The sequence below is a fragment of the Vicia villosa genome, linkage group LG5 (assembly GCF_029867415.1).
Source record: "Vicia villosa cultivar HV-30 ecotype Madison, WI linkage group LG5, Vvil1.0, whole genome shotgun sequence".
NCBI lineage: Eukaryota > Viridiplantae > Streptophyta > Magnoliopsida > Fabales > Fabaceae > Vicia > Vicia villosa.
The window spans coordinates 25,964,662-25,982,985 of record NC_081184.1 but is presented as its reverse complement, the minus strand read 5'-3'; the positions used below and the strand labels follow the sequence as shown (position 1 = coordinate 25,982,985).

Here is an 18,324-nt window from a genome sequence, read left to right as displayed (position 1 = left end):
ATAGCCCACTTGACATAATTGTTAACTTGATCTCACTTTTCTTCTTTTTTTTTGAAGAGGCCAAAAGAAGTAATATATTAAAATAGAAAGGCACAAGAAATGCCTCCATAAAATTTTACAACATTCCAAATCAAACCAACATAAATCTCTAGAACTAAAATACACCAGACCACTGCATTAGATGTTAAAACTGCAGACCTAAAATGCAGGCAAATGGAATTGAAGTAAAATTAGAGATATCCCCTTAAAATGAACACAACAGGAGCTACAAAACAAACATGGAACATCTAGCGAACCGACGCCAATACATCAGAATACCAGCCTCGAACCAACCATAACTCCAAAAACATGAATCATTGGGCTGCAGCACAAGACACAATCTAAACGGACTGATAAATACCAAAATTCAAAGTCGGTCTCCATCGATACAACAGTCGCTCCGAACTTCACCTGCATGGAAAGAACACTCCCGCAGCACAATGTCAGAATGACAGAAAATAGAATCGACACGAATCAGATCAACGCTGCGCTTGGAACAAGGGTTCTGCATTAGACTGAATTCCTAAAATTGGATGTCGACTAAACCAGGTTTCATCACTTAGAGTCTCAAAACTCCAATAGTTTCCAGCTGAAACCGGGCCAGCATTGTGCCATTAGCTGCATTGGTACTAATGTGCCATAAAGTTATCAATAACTTAGATTTCATTACTTTAGTTCTAAGTAAATTCATTCTTTTTGTAAGATGTGTTTCTTGTTCCTTTAGGTGTAATCTAAACCTTATACTCCTAAAAACAGGTATCTGACACATTAAGGACAACTATGTTTATACTTGGAATGATGTGTGTTTTCATTGGCATTTCTTTGCTTGCACCTGATGAATCAAAACTTTGGTGGGCATAGAAATAACTAAAATTAGAAATGATAGGTTTAGTTGGTAGCCTGAAATGACATTGTTCGTAGAGATAAATTTAGAATTGACCAACTGCTTTGAGTTTATAATACTATAGGCAAGATATAAACTTCAATAATATATATATATATATATATATATATATATATATATATATATATATTAGAAATATTGTCACTAAGACAGATACATCAGAAATACTGTCATATTGACAGATACAAAATATTCTAAAATGAGGTTCACAACATTCTCAATACACATGTTCAAAACATGAAAGATCAAATGACAACATCAAAAAGATAAACCAGTTACTTAGATTAACTAAAACACCAAGGTTTTAAAACCCTGCAAAAAAAACTATACCAAAAGGTTTGATGTCTTATATGCATCCAAGGTATCATGCTAGCTTGTTCTCTAACCAGCTCCGCTCGAGTCATAAACAATTTCATCTCAGCAATCTGAACCTTCTTCCATTTTTCTTCTAAGATAGCATTTTTTTTATTCTCCTAAGAAAAAAATCATTGACAACTTTTATAAAATTTCCCTCTCTTTCACTTTAATTAGGGTTGAGAAACTTTCTTAATTAATTCATCTCCAATATTTAATTTGGGAATTTTTTTTATTCCACCTATGAGGTGGAAACCAATCTCATTGGAAATTATAAAATATCTCTCAATTTTTGTATATGCATATGTATTTTTGGGCGTATCTTTTGCATAACCCAAAGACCCTGTCACCCTATTACAAAATAAATTTTATTTTTGGAGATGTATAACTAGACAAATCAATTCAATATATTATTGATTGAGCATCTCAGTGATGTTTTCGAAAATGTATTTTCAGAGTATTAAAGCGAAAATTTGAAAAACTTTCACCTTTGCATGTTATGTTGTTTCAAATATGCATTTCTGAAAATATCAGACGTGTTTTTAATAAAACAATCACCTGCATGATCAAACCTCATACTCATTTTTCTAAAAACCCTTTTCAAAGATCCTTTCATTCTTAATCAAGATTTTCATCAAAAAACTTCATTCTTGTGTTTCATCGCATTAAAAGGAGAAAAAAGAAGTTGAAATTCAAGGTAACGTTCATTTATTTCAAGCCTCGTTGATCACATCGATCTTGTTTTGTAGCAGAAAAAAGTTATGTTTAATCCGGAAATACATTTCTGAATCCAGTATGAATTTCTTTGAAAATGCATTTTTCGATCTTGTATGTCTTTATTTTGCAGCAGTCTGCTTCAATATTGGTTGTTTTAAAGTATTTTATGTCATTGTTTTCATTAGATACGGGGCATCCCGATGCTCTCCAAAAAAAATTGTATTTTTGGATATCAAATGTGTTGTTGTTAAGGAGGTAGATATTGGCAATCAATTTAAAAATAAACAAGAGTTTGAATTTCGTGATCACATGCTTCAATGGATTCGTACGGAGGCATCCAAACTAGGGTTTGGTGTTGTAATCGGGTGGTCCGATAATGGTTCGGATAGAAGAGGTGCATTTGTGACATTGACATGCAAAAGAAGTGGGAAGTATATACCTCCTCTCCATAATTTCAAACGAGGTGACACTGGTTCAAGAAAATGTGAGTGTCTCTTTAAGTTGTGTGGTTATGTGTTGGTAAATAACAAATGGAGATTTAATGAGATATGTGGTTTACATAACCATGATTTTTGTGAAAAGATAGTTGGTCATCCAATTGCATTTTGCCTTATGCCAGAAGAGAATGAATGCATTTCAGATATGACATTGAATTTAGTACAACCGAAAAACATACTTACAACTTTGAAACATAAAAGACCCATAAATATCGAAAATATCAGGCAAGAGTACTATATTTGGTACCAAACTAACAAGGCATGGATGGGGATGGAATTGAAATGCAACACCTCTTGAAACTTTTAAATGCTAACAATTATGTATCTCGGTACCGAACGTGCGAGAATGGAGTAACCATTAGAGATATATTTTAGACTCATCATCATTCCATCAAGTTGTTCATTATGTTTCCTACTGTTCTCATCATTGACTCAACGTATAAAACCAACAAGTACAAACTTTCATTATTAGAAATTATTGGTGTTACCTCTACTGAGAAGACTTATTTTGTTTAGTTTGTATTTCAAGAGAGCGAAAAAGTGGAGAATGTTACTTGGGCTTTAGAGGTGTGTCGGGCAATGCTGAAGGACCAAGAAGACATGCCAAAAGTAATTATTATCGACCATGATACCACTTTGATGAATTTGGTTGCAAAGGTATTTCATACTTCTTGTGTGTTACTTTATAGGTATCACATAATAAAGAATGTGAGAAATTAGGTTAAACTCGCAATAGGGGTGAAACAAATAAAGGGCGAAGATGAAAAAACGGTCAAGGTGGGCGTGATAGTGGAAAAAATAATGAATGCATGGAATAAATTCTTCTACAAAAGAGTTATATGTCGATAATGTTATTCATTTTAGAAAGGTGTGTGAGAAATATCCAGATTTATTGAAATATGTAGAAAGTACAATTTTGGATCAGATGAAGGAGAAGATTGTTTGTGCTTGGACCGGTCAGGTTAGACACCTAAGAAATACAACAACAAACCAAGTTGATTATGCCCATATTACACTGAAGAATTGGTTGGGAAATAGTAAGGGTGATTTGTGTATAGATTGAGACTCTATGAACCAAAAGGATGCGGCATTGGAGGATAAATGGGTGTGCTTCTCTGAAATGGGTCATCTTATAGCAAATGTGTATGATATAGTGTGTATTGATCTTACAAGATACGATTTCCTAGATACATTTTCCACTACACACTATCCCACCTCAAAATACAAATGATCATATTATGTGTGTTGGGAGGATTTCAAATTTGTGCCATTTTGTTCAAGTTTGTTTCAAACTGGGATGCCTTATACCACTTACATCACTAGAGTGGACGACTCATTCAACAATCAAAGTCGAGACTTGGTCAGACCATTTTTGTGAATAGGATGCAAGAGTTCACCAAATTGAGCGAGATTGAAAAAAATCAATTAAAAAAAGTCAAAAGGAGTACCATCCTTAGTTATAAATTTAGCTGGCGATAAATCTTTCGGTTCATTTTAGTTTTTCTTCATCAATATATAGTATGTAATCTTGTATTAATATTAATGATGTCAAATATATACATTTTAGAGTTTGCTAAAAGAATTGCATTTATTAAATATTTTGTTTTTGTCTAAAATATAATTTCACTATATTCTGAATGGTTCCGCAAATACATCTTCGGAATAACAAAACAGGGTGGTGTCGAAGATGCCTTTCCGAAACATTCTCTAGTACAAGATAGAATTTCATAGGTCCATAGTGGTCTACAAATACTATAAATATGGGGCACTTATCTCATGGTTTCATACCAAAACATATTACACCAGAATGAACATCAATTGACATGTCACAGATGTCTACTTTAACGATGGGAAACCCTCAATTGAATTTAAGATCAATGAGTACACCCCTCTTGCAAATCTGAAATACATACTGCAGAATCTCCTATCATACGGTGACAACCGAAAAATTGTGAAGATTGGGTATCGTTCGCCGTCTATTGACAACGAATGGAAGATTGAATTTAGCAACTTTGAGCTGAAGACGAGTGCAGATTTAAGGGATGTGTGGAATACTTTTTTCGTTTAGAAATAAACGTTCCAATCGAGGTGGATGCAACAATTTTGAGATCGGTTGAAAATATTATGAAGATGTTGCAACGTCTACTAGGATAATGAAATGTAATGTTTGATCTATGTTAACATCACTTATGTAGTGCTGATTTTAAGTTATCACCGGTAACTTCACTTTTGTCAACTTGTTGGTTTTATGCTTCTGCTTCAGTATGCTATGGAAATAAATACATCTCTGTATGGTTTACGAAGATGCAACTCTGAAATAAAAATAGACACAAATCTGGAGCTTGACTCAAAATCAGTCTTAGTAATATGTGTTTAGTGCGTCAAAAATGTATATTTGAAATCTAGGAACATTATTATATTTTCATGCGGTACGCTAATAATGCATAAGATGCAATAATAAATTTCCTTTAATTTTGTTACTTAAATGTAGTCTCTAGTCTCTATTTTCATTTTTTGTCTACTCTTGTTTTAAAAATAAAGTTCTTTATTTTAATATAATTTTAAGATTTTAGTTTCCACAATATTTGAATGTCATTTTTATATTATGATGTGATTAAATAAGTGAACAGTTAATTATATGATATGGTTGTAGAATATTCATATTATTTAACATTATTATTTACTATATGAGTAATATAGAGTTTTAAAGAAAAGTGAACATGACATATACAACCAATTGAAAATTTTATATTTGTCCTATCATGTCAATATTTTAAAAATGAAAGTATAATTTGGGGGGATACATGTTCCTTATTGATTGACAATGTAAATGTGAATCTAAATTTGATATATTGGGAGGGTGTACCCATACACATGCATCTTAAGTATGTTTCTAAATATTTGTTGACCATTTCAGCTTGGCCATCTGACTAAGGATGGTAGGCCGTGGATTTATTTAATGCTTGTAGTTTGAAAAATTCATTTCAAAAGTGTTGATAAAGATAGGATCTCTATCACTTGTGATGGTTTCAGGCAATATGCATGCAGTCTAATACATTATATAGAAAAACCTGAGCTACATCCACAGTTCTGTAGGGACGAGATATTAGTAGAAATTATGCATATTTTGCTCAGGCGGTCTACCACTACCAAGATGACTTATTTACCTTTAGAAGATGGTAAACCTAAAGTCAAGGATAATATCAGCCCATATTTTCTGGGGTATCGGCAGGGGCTGAAGAAGGTCGAGATAAACAGCCAAATCAAGTTTGTTTTGCTGGCAAGTACCACAGTGTTTCACATATGTTTGAATATCCTTGTGCATTCCTTTCCAATAGAACAAGTTTTTGGTACTATATGATTTAATATCTCTTTCAGAGTGACCTCTAATCCGTTATCGCACACAGGTAAAAAACGAGTAATAATTTAGGGTAGCGACACTCGAGTGGTATCGCAAGAAATCTTGAATTATCTCAACCGATTAAAAATGATTGGGGGAGTTTTGATTTTTTACAATGCTACTGATTAATATAAACTGATTACGAATATGATAAACAGACTGATCTACTATTTTGGCTTCCCAACTTATCATTAATTAGTATATTTTTCATGCCCTAAGTGGATTCTAATCCTTTTTCAAATATAGAACCAATCAATAAGTGTAATTGGCACTATGCGATTTACACACCTATTTTCCGAATTAAGCAAACAATATAAAGATTTGCACAAATTAACATAAAAGTTATGATGACACTTGATGAAGATTAGTAAGCGTAAATCAATCGAAATTAATCAATACATATTCTATAGGACTTGAATAAAGCATACAAGACATATATCATAATATTGAAAGGGAAAAAAAATTTGATTGAAAATTATAGAACCTCAAAGTATCGGCAAAAATTGACTATAGCATATCAACAAATATTAGAGGCTACTATACGAATTATAGTGTGAAATCTAGTTCTCCATATAATTCGTATAGTAGCCTCTAATTTTCGTGAATGCAAAATGGTGAACATAGCTGAGATTTTGGTTTTTATGTTACTAGAGAAATCGGGCCTAAAAGCATCTGATCCGAAAACTAAACAAAACTGGTCTGAAAACTAAATATTTATTAAGTCTTGAACTAAATTGTATTATTCGACCCTTCTACACTCTGAATCGGCTTTTAGATTAAACACAAAACTTATAGCTCTTTCTCTTAGCTTTCCAATGCATATCAGAATGCATCAATTCAATTTCCGTAACTCAAGTTATGGTCTGCACAGTAAGAAAATATCAATTAGCAATTCAAGCTGAAAATAAGGTACGAAAATAAAATAAAGGTAGAGATAAATTTAAATATAAAAACACACTAAAATAGTAAAAAAAATAAAATAAATTACATAGTTGCCTAAGTATAATAGAAGAAGAGTGTGCATCAAAATTTACTGATCACCTCCTAAAATCGAATCATGTAACCACTACAAAATTGCTTCCTTCAAAGCTGGATCACTAACAATGAGCAGCTTGCCTCATCTTCTAAGTTCAACTCTCGCCCAGGAATTTTTAGGAACTGAAGTCTTTAATTAAAGGTTTAACTTAGAGAAATTGGAATTAGCACCAAGTTCATCCATTAAGTCTTTAATTAAAGGTATAGGAAATCTATTCTTAATTGTAACTTCGTTGAGTTTTCTATAGTCCACCCATAGTCTCCAAGTTTCATTTTTTTCTAAATAAGAATGTTGGTGATGTAAAGGGACTATTATTGTATTATATAATACCTTTGGCCAACATATCATTAACCAAATTGTCGATGATTATTTTCTGCACACTAGAGTATCTATAAGGTCGAAGGTTCAACGATTCAGCTCACTCACTAAGAGAAATGACATGATCAAAACTTGGTCTAGTAGGTGGCAATGTATGGGGTTCTTCAAAGACATATGAATAATCATGTAATAATGTAGAAAATTCCTTAGATTGAATAGGTTTATCAATTATGTTTAGAAATTGGCATGTAGGGCCAAAAGTCGAACCTGATTCATTATGTTGAAGAGCATATGCAAACGTTTTGTTGTTGATAACCTTGAGACCTTAGCTCCTCTAAGTGTGAATTTTCTGCCTTGGGAAGTGAATTCCATCCTGAGTTTCTCAAAGTCCCATAGTAGTAGCCCTAAAGATTTGAGTAACTATATGCCTAGTGTTAAGTCACAACATATCAGTGGTAACACAATAACATCAGCCATGGATTTTGTTTGTTGCATAACCCAAGTAAAAAATTTTACAAACAAAGGCAGCTTCTAATTGATGACTCCCACCACCCGTGACCGATAAAGGAGGAATGACATCAAGCTTGCATCCTAATTTCTTGGCAACTTCCCCAAGAAATTATGAGTATTTGCAACATTTTCTTGTCATGTAAGCTAGCAATTCTAATGGTTTGATAGTTTGAAATCCCAATAAAAGCTTAGAGTGACAATTGAGGACTATCAAGGTTGATAGGTGCCCTATTTTCCACAGTAGGGCTTGCGATATCACCATGTTCTACTGTCTGGTCTTCATCTTCAACCTCCATAATCATGACTTGTGTTTTTCTGTGTTTGAGTTGATGGCCTGGGGTAAACGGTTTGCCCCAGAACATGCACAGTCACTTAGTCCTGCATTCAGCCATCTCAATAAAAATTGGTCGCATTTGTACAACCAGTTTCGTACATTCTTTCTGTCAAAACGAGGAAACTCGACTTTTGAGATTCGAGTAGAATAAGGAGTTGTGGGAGTGTTCTAACCCGACGTGCCACCGTGAGGTGAGTCGTTGAAATTGTAAGTTGATTAAGCTTGTAACATGGTATGTATATCTTCCATTCTGGTGCCCACCTAAATGCTAAGCTGCTCAAGGCGAGTTTAAAGAATATCATGATGCTCGTCCATCTTCTACATATCTACGAGTGTTTGAGAGTTTGTGGTGGTCATGGCAGATTTTCAAGATGATACCATTTGTTAGGAAAAAAGATAAATTTGAATTATTAGGGATGAAACTGATAATAACCAAGAAACAATTTATGAACCATAGAAACTTTAGAATGCAATTCGTTGAAATTGAATGAAATAAAGAACAGAAAATTTGATAGAGAATTAGGGCTTTGATTGCAAATTAATTGTTATTCATTATACCACAAAAGGATTCTCTGTCAATTCATTGAGTTTGTGGGGGTGAGAGATTTAAATTGAAGGTGGCAAGTTAAATGCCCTTTTAATGTACTATGCCAGATGTATCCTAATCATTTCATCCCAAAATGATAGAAATCCTATGTCAGAGAAGAGAATGCTACCTCACCATCTAGAATAAGGAAGGGTGGCTACAAAAAGAATTACATTAAATAACAATTTATTTACACCAGCATTATCCTAGTATTGCTGTCACAATACGTAGAAATTGAGAAAACTTTATCCTTATGGTTAGACTCGAATTAATTAAGTTTAATGTAATTTTTTTAATAATGTTCTTTTTTTACCAACATCGGTATAGACCTTAAACATAAGTAAACAAACACAAGTCCTTTTAGTATAAATTTCAAGTCTCATTTGTTATAAATTTCCTAAAGAATCAGGCACAAATGTAGAATATTTCCTATTTTTTCCCTTCTAAGTTATACAATTTTATTTATTGCAGTAATCAATTTTCACCTCTTCCAATCACAACTATGTGGTTTTCCTAGATGTGACATTGTTTAGCTGGGTTTTCTGATGAGACTGTTTGATTCAAATGGCCAGTTTCTCCAGCCAAATAATCAAATTTGGCAACATGCATATGTGAAGGGACTTGAAGAGGCTGAAGCAACCCGAGAGATCATGCAATATCACTGCTCCAATGATGCTTTAATAAGAGATGTAAGAGAAGGATGGATGCGTGCCGATCTTAAGAAGCGAGATTCACTTCTTCCTTCAGCATATTCTTCCCCCAGCGGCCATCTTGGGCGTACATCATACTGAAAATAAGCCAATGTTAAATAAAATCAATAAGAGATTGATGAAATATGAACATAATATGCAGCACAGGTTGAATTTATGTAGTCTAAACAAATTGATAGATGTGCAGTTCAAGTTAACCATGAAGAAATTTTCAGCAATAACATGTACCACTAAAGTCATCTGAATTTTGTACCGTATGTCTCTTTTGAAAATTATATTTATCATTCTATGCATCTAGAGAAATCATAATAGGAAAGTAAATTCATCTGATATAAAATTGCTTTTAGTTCATATATTTTATCAATGTTCAGAAAACGCACAAAAAAGTCTTCTGGATCTTCTGCAGGAGGTGGAGGGTCATATCTTCCCACGCGAAAGTGCTCAATACCAGTCCAAGCAATCATTACACCTATTCAGTTCAAAAACAATCGGGTAAAATATTAGCTTTAATATAACAAAAATTAAACAAGGTCTTATATTGGCTGCCAAATGCCAGCTACAATCTTCCTTTTCTATGAAGTAAACAAAAGAAAACATGATTACCGTTGTCGGTACAAAGCCGGGGAGGAGGGCATACAAGTTGTAGGCCATTCTTCTTCACAACCGTATCTAGCCGAGCCCTAACATATTGATTTGATGCAACACCGCCTGAGATAACCTGCAACAGACAAGATGTAGAATGACATACAATTACTTCAATGTAAATTAATAGTAAGGAGAAGCATTGAAGTTATTTCACAAAGCCGGCATTTTAGATTTCAAACTACCAAGTGTCTTATAGAAGGCTCCATCTTCAATGCCCATTGTATTGCTCGTTCACACCTTTCCTCGAGATGTAACACTGCAATTCGCTGCTCGACATATTGAAAACAGAGTAAATAAGACATATTAAAAGATATGCATTAAAGGTGAAGAGCTAGAGCAGGGAAATGCTAAACTTTGTTAATAAACTTTAAAGGGAGAGATTCTCTCATAATCTACAAAACCTACAAAAGTATAACTAACCTGAAAGGAAGCAGCAATATCTGCCCGTGACATTCGATCTTCATAACTTGCCGAAGAAATAGGAATTTTGGCATCGCTGCAAATAGCTCATATACTTATAAGCACGTAATAGTGAAAATAAAAGATACCTGCACTATTTATTTCAACATCACAATATTTGCCAAACACAAAAGTAATCTGACTACTTGAGAAAAAAGGGTACTGTTAAAAGAATTGTGCAAATCAATCACTTCTTCAATAAAAAAAGGTTTTTAGATTAAACTTGTACTGTTAAGAACTGCATTAAACAAAGCACATGTGATAAGATAAATGGCAGATAACCCATCAGGTTATAGCATTTACCCCTCATTATATATAGGTTTACTAATAAATAGCAAATTTATTAACTTAAAATATTGACGTACATCTTTTTGGACTCAATTGCCAGCCTTACTTGGGTTTTTAAACCAGCATAGGAGAAGTTGCAATCTTTATGCTGCTTCATTGGAATCTAGAGCAAACATAGTAATAAATTTTAATCTCCACTAGAAGCGCAACAACGGCCATTGTAATGTCAGGAAAGAACATATATGCAATGCAAGGCAACAACCAATAGCACGGAGGAAGAGAGAGGAATATAATATCGTACAACTTACAGAAAAATTAACTGATTTATCATTGCCCTCCCTAGCAAGCTCCTCTATAGCAGGACCACCACTTCTACTCATGTCAAGTCCAAGCCATTTGGCTGACTTGTCATAAGCCTCACCAATAGCATCATCTATTGTAGTTCCAAGTTGTATGTACTGCCCAAGATCCCGTGCAAGAATGAGTAGATTGTGTCCACCTATAGAAACAATATCAGTCATCTCCTCGTGCAAGATAACCAAGTGTACCAATGCCTAAAAAACATACTGAACAATTCCTGTCAAATCACAGGTTTGCAACAAACTGGACTGCTCAGAAATTGTACTTCAAAAACCATCTCTACGTATAAAAATAAGCAAAATATCTTAACATTTGACTTCGATGTGAAATTATGTGTCCAACTTTGGGAGAATGTAAATTATTGATGGGAAATGAAGGTCATTAGTGAAAAGTCATATTCCTTTGTATGAAAAAGTTAAGGATGTGAAGTATAAGGAATTGATCAGATAAGGGCTTACGACCAAGCCTATATCAAGTCCAGACAAAGCCAAATTTATCAGTTAAATAAGTCAGGTCAAAAGACTTTTTAAAATAAGTTTTCGACCATCCAAAAAGTCTGTGAGGCCTGCCAAGTCAGCCTATTTAAATAAATATAAAGAATAATTTTTGTTGTTGATATTTATGTCGTCATTGTTAAATGTTTATACCTTGTACACTGTCTTAAACCCGTATGCTTTTTGACCATTTCAATAATTTAAGCAAACTAACCTATATAACATATAATTTATATAGAGATTTACCTCCAGGGTCCTTTAAATTATTTAATTGTAACAAGTTAGTCCTTTATGTTTTTTTCGCTACATGTGTATCCTTTATGTTAACTAACGTCTGCAGCGTTGAACTTTTTTCTGCTTTATTTTGTTCTATTAATTTTATTTTAACTTCTAAAATTCATATTAAATCCTTTTTTAGTCCAAAAATTATGAAAAAATTCATAAAAATATTTCTTCTCATTTTACACTGTAATTTTATGAGAATTTTCTTTTCTATTTTACTATTTTTCTTTGATTTTTTCTTTTGTGTGCATTTTAATTAGTTTAAAAATACTTTTATGCACTAAAAAATTTTGAAAATTTTATTATGTGATCCAATTATGGTCTTTGACCTATGTTAAGTGACATATTAGTGTCACTTCAGCTTTTTTGAAAAGGAGCTTGGAAAAAAGGTCAACGGTGTCGGCGTTAGTTAACATAAAGGACTCACATGTAGCAAAAAAAACATAAAGGACTAACTTGTTATAATTAAATAACTTAAAGGATCTTGGAGGTAATTTAGCCCTTTATTTATTATTTGAAAGGTCTTATTGCAAAATGGATTGTTGGAATTTCTACCTTCATTGCGGTCCACTCCAAGTCGTCTAAATAAGATTATCATGTCAAATAGACTTTTAAAAAGGTTAAGTTATACCCTAAAAATAATCTGTTTTTATAAAACAAATTAGACTTAGATTTTATAATATTTGGTTCAACTTACATATTTTACCTGGCAGACTAGTAGGTTACCAAAGCAGACCTCACCTTCAAAAAGGCTAGGCCAGACCAAATAAAAACATATAATAGGTAGCAAGCAAGGCTTGGACCTTGAAATATTTGTCTGACCTAGCCAATTCCTACTCCTATATACAGGTCATCAAACTTAACAGGATGTTACTTGACCAAAAGTACTTAACCACATGATCAAAAAGGTGAGACCGCAGTCAGAGTCTCGTGCTCCGGTGCGAACGCTCCCATCGCGAGCTGCGTGTTCTGCCAGGCGAGTACTGCCACGGCGGAGCTAGGTAGAGGTATCCCCGTCGGGCTAAGATTTCGCTCGTAAGTGTGAGCGGAAATCAGCCTTTTGTTTTCGTGATGGCTATGTTCATACCAAGACATACCTTCGTGGGTGGGCAAGTTCTGCTTTTGTCGAATAGAACGGCCGAGGGATCGAGCTACAAACTTCACTAATTCAAAACTCAAATTTGTCCAAAATTGTCCTTGCTTAATTAAAGGCAGTTCTATTATGCAGAGCCTATTACCAACAAACGCCACAAAATACAAACTCCTTGAAAGATAAACTAGAAGTAGAACTAGAAACAATCCACAACCCCAGGAAGAAAAATAAAAGCAGATCAAGTTCAAAGAAGAATACTAGCATGACTAATAAAACTTAAACCCCAAAAACAGGTGTAATTTTGAATATTACCGGAAATAAGTAGGGCCATGAATGGAAACTGCAAATCTTTCTCGATTAACCTAAAACAAAAGATATGCATGTCTCACGAAAATAGCATAAAAGGCGCTAAAAAAGTGTAAAAAATTCTAGAAGTATAACAACATACATGAACATAATAGCCATTTAAAATATTTTAAGCATGCCTCTGCATTCATCATATAGGAGGAAAATAATATATATTCATTAGAGGACAGAAACACAATAGCTTTACCTAGCCACTAGAGCATGAGCCTCCATGTGATGGATGCCAATAATTGGTAAATTGAAGCCCCCAGCAATTCTCCGAGCTTTCTGCACTCCCACTGCAATGTGCAAGACATGGACAAATGTAATTAATAGCAAGAATTCCTCTAAAGCATATAGAAGATCAGAAAATGAAAGATATGCCTTCCAATGACTACTTTAAGTCAGAAACTCACATTCATGCCAATAGCTTGAAGTCTGAATAATCAAATTTGAATATTTAGACTTAATGACATCTTTGTATTGATCCAGTTACTCATCATGCATGTTAGGGTGTAATGTGTGTGCTGTGGCAGGGAAATTTAGGTCACACAGCAGCATCTAGAAGCTTCTATATTAGGCACATGTGCAAATGATTTAAATGACTGACCTGTGTAACATAATTATGTTCTATCAGAACTCTAACATCACTATCAGTTACTTAGTTTTAGTCTAGCTGATACGAACTTTCTTTTCCTCTATTGACAGAGCAGTTATCTTGTTACTCAGTCTGATGTATGAAAATAGATACTGACTCCAAGATTTTCTAAAACTGTCTCTAAATTTTCTTTCACTTTTCAGAAGTTCTTTTTTCATTTTCTTCTTTGGTCAACTAACAATATTGCAAAATGAGAGCACCCAATAAAATGAGGAAGAAAAGAAAACAGACAAAATTCCTGTCAACTACCATGCAAGAACTGGCACTACTGCATGGTATTTTTACCAGCTAAATAATGGCTATGGTTCTATAGTATAAGAGGCGTATTTGGAGAATTGCAAAGGTAAAACTTCATTTTGTTGATATTTCAACCAGAAAAGTTTAATTAATGAATATCATCAAGCGGCATTTATATTATAAATAATTTCTTCACAATTAACTTCCCGACTCTCACATTCATGTTATTGCTTATTTCATGAAACACATGGGAATGCAATGTAATATATTGAAATTAAATGATATCGCGTGTTGGAAATATTGACAGTGATTAATATGTCATTGGGAAATATGGGTGCTAACGTTTAAATGTAAAGATTAAAATTATAGTTTCTTGTTAATATGTTCAATATTCTTTTCAAAACTTATAGTAGTTGGAAAGATGATGGGTACTCACTCACTGAATGCATTCTGTCTAATTTATGTAAGCCTATTTTTAAGGTTTTCTTAAGCAAGTGTATTACCACGAAGACAAAGACTTAAACCGGGACCAATAGTGACAGCAACAGCGGTGAGATCCTTCTCAGTCATATAAGCCTTATCAAGGGCTTCTTGCACAACCTATAATGAAAAGTAAAAAGGTTATGTGCTTGTCAAAAATTCAATAAAAGGGAGGGAAAACATAATGAGATAGTAAAAGGTATAGGAAGCCCTAATAGAAATCAGTTTTGAGAACCTGGTGGTGGTACTCTAAAAACATCATCCTAGGGCCCCAAAGTAACTCAAAAGTTACTAATATTCTAGTAGGCTCTGTTTGAAAGAATTGGACCAGCAACTAAGAGAAGCACCTGGTAAGATGCATGGGTTTTTAAAACAGTGGAATATATATCAAAGAAAGTTTTGAAGTTCGAATAATTAGATTAGTATGCGACAAAGTAATACTTTGGAGTTAGGACAAAAATTGTCTTCCTTGATGTATAAAGGATGTGCACATGCTGGAATGTATTGAAAACAGGATGGGAATAATGTACCTGGTCTATGACTTGTGAGTGAGCTTCTTCTGCCATTTTCGGAGCAACACCTCCGTACTTCACTAGCAGATCTGCCTTAATGTGAAGAAGTTACACAGTTAGAAAGCATTTTAATATTCAATGAAATCAAGTACAACCTGTGACTCATACCATTAGTGCTTAATCATTAGGTAGAAAGTGAAATTACCGCAGATTGGTGCTATCGATGGCGGATGACAGAGAGCCAAAAACCCACCATACTGGCAGCTTTATGAAATCAATATTGGCCGATATTTACCATTGCGGCGAGCCCAAAAACTTACAAGCATATCAGCCATAACGGCCATGGCGCCGCTATTAGATAACACTGCTCTCATAGCAGATAATGGCGGAAAAACTAGTAATATCGGCCGATATTTAGCATTGCGACCAGCCCAGAAACCGCCATTGATATCCGCCATGGCGGAAATTTGATAAACTAATGCAGATTAACACATTCTTCTTCCCTCACATCTTATAATACTATTTTTTTTTTGCTTTATGCGCCCTGGTTCCTAGGGGAATGGGGCCCTAGTAATCCAGAGTTCGTGCCGAGAGGTCATGGCACTGGCCAAGTATTGTTCCTACCAGGAATCGAATTCTGTATTCCCCGAACACATCTTATAATACTATTGATAACCTTCTCAGACGTGCCAAAATCAATTTAAAATTTTTAGCCAAACTTTAGTTACTTTTACTAGTCCAGGCAAGGCAACAATAAAGATAACCTTCGCAACATGCTTAATTAGTTTTTTGCAATCCATACATTATCATCTCATTATGCTTCCTAGAGGCAATTAATTATTTATTCAATGCAGAATGCATCCACAATCCACCTAAGACTATCTATCTGATTCTTTTGCCATGGATTGCTTATGCTTCGCATTAACATACTCAGAGAACAAACCCCCCACATATCTAATATCTTAGTCAATGCAGCATGGAAATACACTAAAGCACACTGTTCAATAGAAACATAAGTAATCAAATTGGTCCTTGAAATTGTAGGGTCGTATCGACCTAATCCCCCACATTATCAATATTACAAAAAGACTCCTAGAATTCCAAAATGTTAATCAAGTCCATCCCTATGTTTGTGTCTATCATCACATTCACAGGCATCTCTCTAACATTATCCACTTAGCTTCAAATTTATCCTCAATATTACCAACTTAATGCCATTCTAATCTAACATTTACTACTGGATGAACGAATTTGATTAAAATTTGGTAATTTTAGAAACCATTTTAAATTATCAACAATCTGAAGGACTAAATTGATAATTTCAATCACCAATTTAAATATTCACTCCTAAAATAAGCGTAAATAAGTAGAAAAACACACCAATTCCAATTATGTTCACATTCACAATCTCGGTAACACCGATACCTCTGGAAGAGGTAAAAATATGTTTGTGTTCAAGACGGTATCCGAAACCGTCGGTATCCAAAACCGACACGAGATTTGTGATTACTTTTAATTTATTCATTTTTTCAAATTATTACTGGTATGTCTATCAGTGTGAGTTGTTTTCGGTGTCTGTGCTTCAGAGTTCACAATTCACAATATACTACAGTTGAAACAAACTGAGCATATACAATACCATACCTGAGAAGAAACCACTTGGCTCAAAATTTCACCGTCACTTCTCACCTAAACCACACCAAAAAAAAAGATTAAACGACAATTCCATAACATCGCATACAAAAAACTAAACTAAAGAAATGAAAGCTTACAACGGCAACGGCAGTATCGTCGCAGCTAGTTTCGATGCCCAAAACGACAAGGTCTCCGTGGCGTTTAGGAGTTTGGCTGTGTCGTTCATTCGCGACGCAAGAGACGGTGCGAGTGGAATGTTTGTGGGGAAGTTGGATTCGGCGGAGAATTGTGGAACGGAAGAGTGAGGGTTTTGGGAGGAATTTTACGCGGGAAATGGATGGAAGCGCGATTGTAGAGAGAGAAAGTAACATTTTTGTTCTAGATGGTGGAAGAAAAGAGTCTATTCCACCTTGAATATCAAAAATCGAAATAAAAGAAGGATAGGGTGGACTAAAACAAATATATATATATATATATATATATATATATATATATATATATATATATATATATATATATATATATATATATATATATATATATATATATATATATATATATATATATATATATATATATATATAAAATTTTAATAAGTTATTTATCTAATAAAATAATATTTATTTAATTATAAAAATAAGTTTTGAGTTATTTTGTTTAAAATATATATTAATTATTTTGTTTTTTTTACCTTCGTCTTGATAAAAAATAACATTTAATCATGGTTACAATATATAATCGTTGTGGAAAGTACTCATAGTTTATCATATAATATGTAGATTGTTTGTTTTTCTATACATCTCACTAAAGAAATATAATCATTCAAATTGATGAAGAAGTATATAATCTATAAAATAAACTATTCTTGAAAACCAACTTAAACAAACCACTGTTTTCCAAATTCTATGTGTCTCATCATTTATTTTCCGCTCTTTAACAGATAGAATGTGGTTCAATGGTCTAAGTCATTCATGGCACTGATTCCTTCGATTCTAGTTTAATTTGAATAACATCAATTTATTGGTCAAGTCTACCTCATCATCGTAATTGTTATGATTTATGATGACTTATTATCATAACAATCACGATGATAAGTGACGACGATGAGGTAGACTTATCCAATAATTAGATTTTATTAAAATCAAACCATAAGAGAAGATATCAATGTAATGAAGGAATCATGTCATTAAACCATATTATGTATGTTAAAGAGAGGGAAATGAACGATGAGACGCGTGCAATCCGGAAAACATTGATTGATATAAGTTGATTTTCAAATACAACTTAATTATCATATTATAAGTTTCCATGTCAATTTAAATGAATGTATTTTTAGTGAAAGACTAGTGAAATAGACAATCTACATAGCATATAATAAACTCAATTTCATCTACTATCAACCTACATAACAATTTAAAGAACAAAACATTG

At 33.5% G+C, this 18,324-nt stretch overlaps 1 protein-coding gene across 1 annotated transcript; it reads right to left on the bottom strand.

Annotated features, from left to right (window-relative positions):
* Nucleotides 1–8,924: 8,924 nt before the first annotated feature.
* On the bottom strand, nt 8,925–17,323 carry LOC131601476 (probable tRNA N6-adenosine threonylcarbamoyltransferase, mitochondrial). Its single transcript, XM_058873307.1, has 13 exons — nt 17,031–17,323; nt 16,903–16,947; nt 15,277–15,351; nt 14,770–14,866; nt 13,580–13,670; nt 13,339–13,388; nt 11,106–11,296; nt 10,875–10,960; nt 10,471–10,546; nt 10,233–10,316; nt 10,009–10,123; nt 9,786–9,874; nt 8,925–9,482 (listed from the first exon to the last, which is right to left on the bottom strand). The coding sequence occupies exons 1-13, from the start codon at nt 17,262–17,264 to the stop codon at nt 9,354–9,356; spliced, it is 1,362 nt and encodes a 453-aa protein (XP_058729290.1). The 5' UTR covers nt 17,265–17,323; the 3' UTR covers nt 8,925–9,353.
* Nucleotides 17,324–18,324: the final 1,001 nt, after the last annotated feature.

Coding starts and splice junctions, on each gene's coding strand:
- LOC131601476 (XM_058873307.1), bottom strand. CDS start 17,264: ATGTTACTTTCTCTCTCTACAATCGCGCTTCCATCCATTTCCCGCGTA. Junction 16,948..17,030: donor ACGATACTGCCGTTGCCGTT/GTAAGCTTTCAT, acceptor GGTGTGGTTTAG/GTGAGAAGTGACGGTGAAAT. Junction 10,547..10,874: donor GCAATTGAGTCCAAAAAGAT/GTACGTCAATAT, acceptor AGCTATTTGCAG/CGATGCCAAAATTCCTATTT.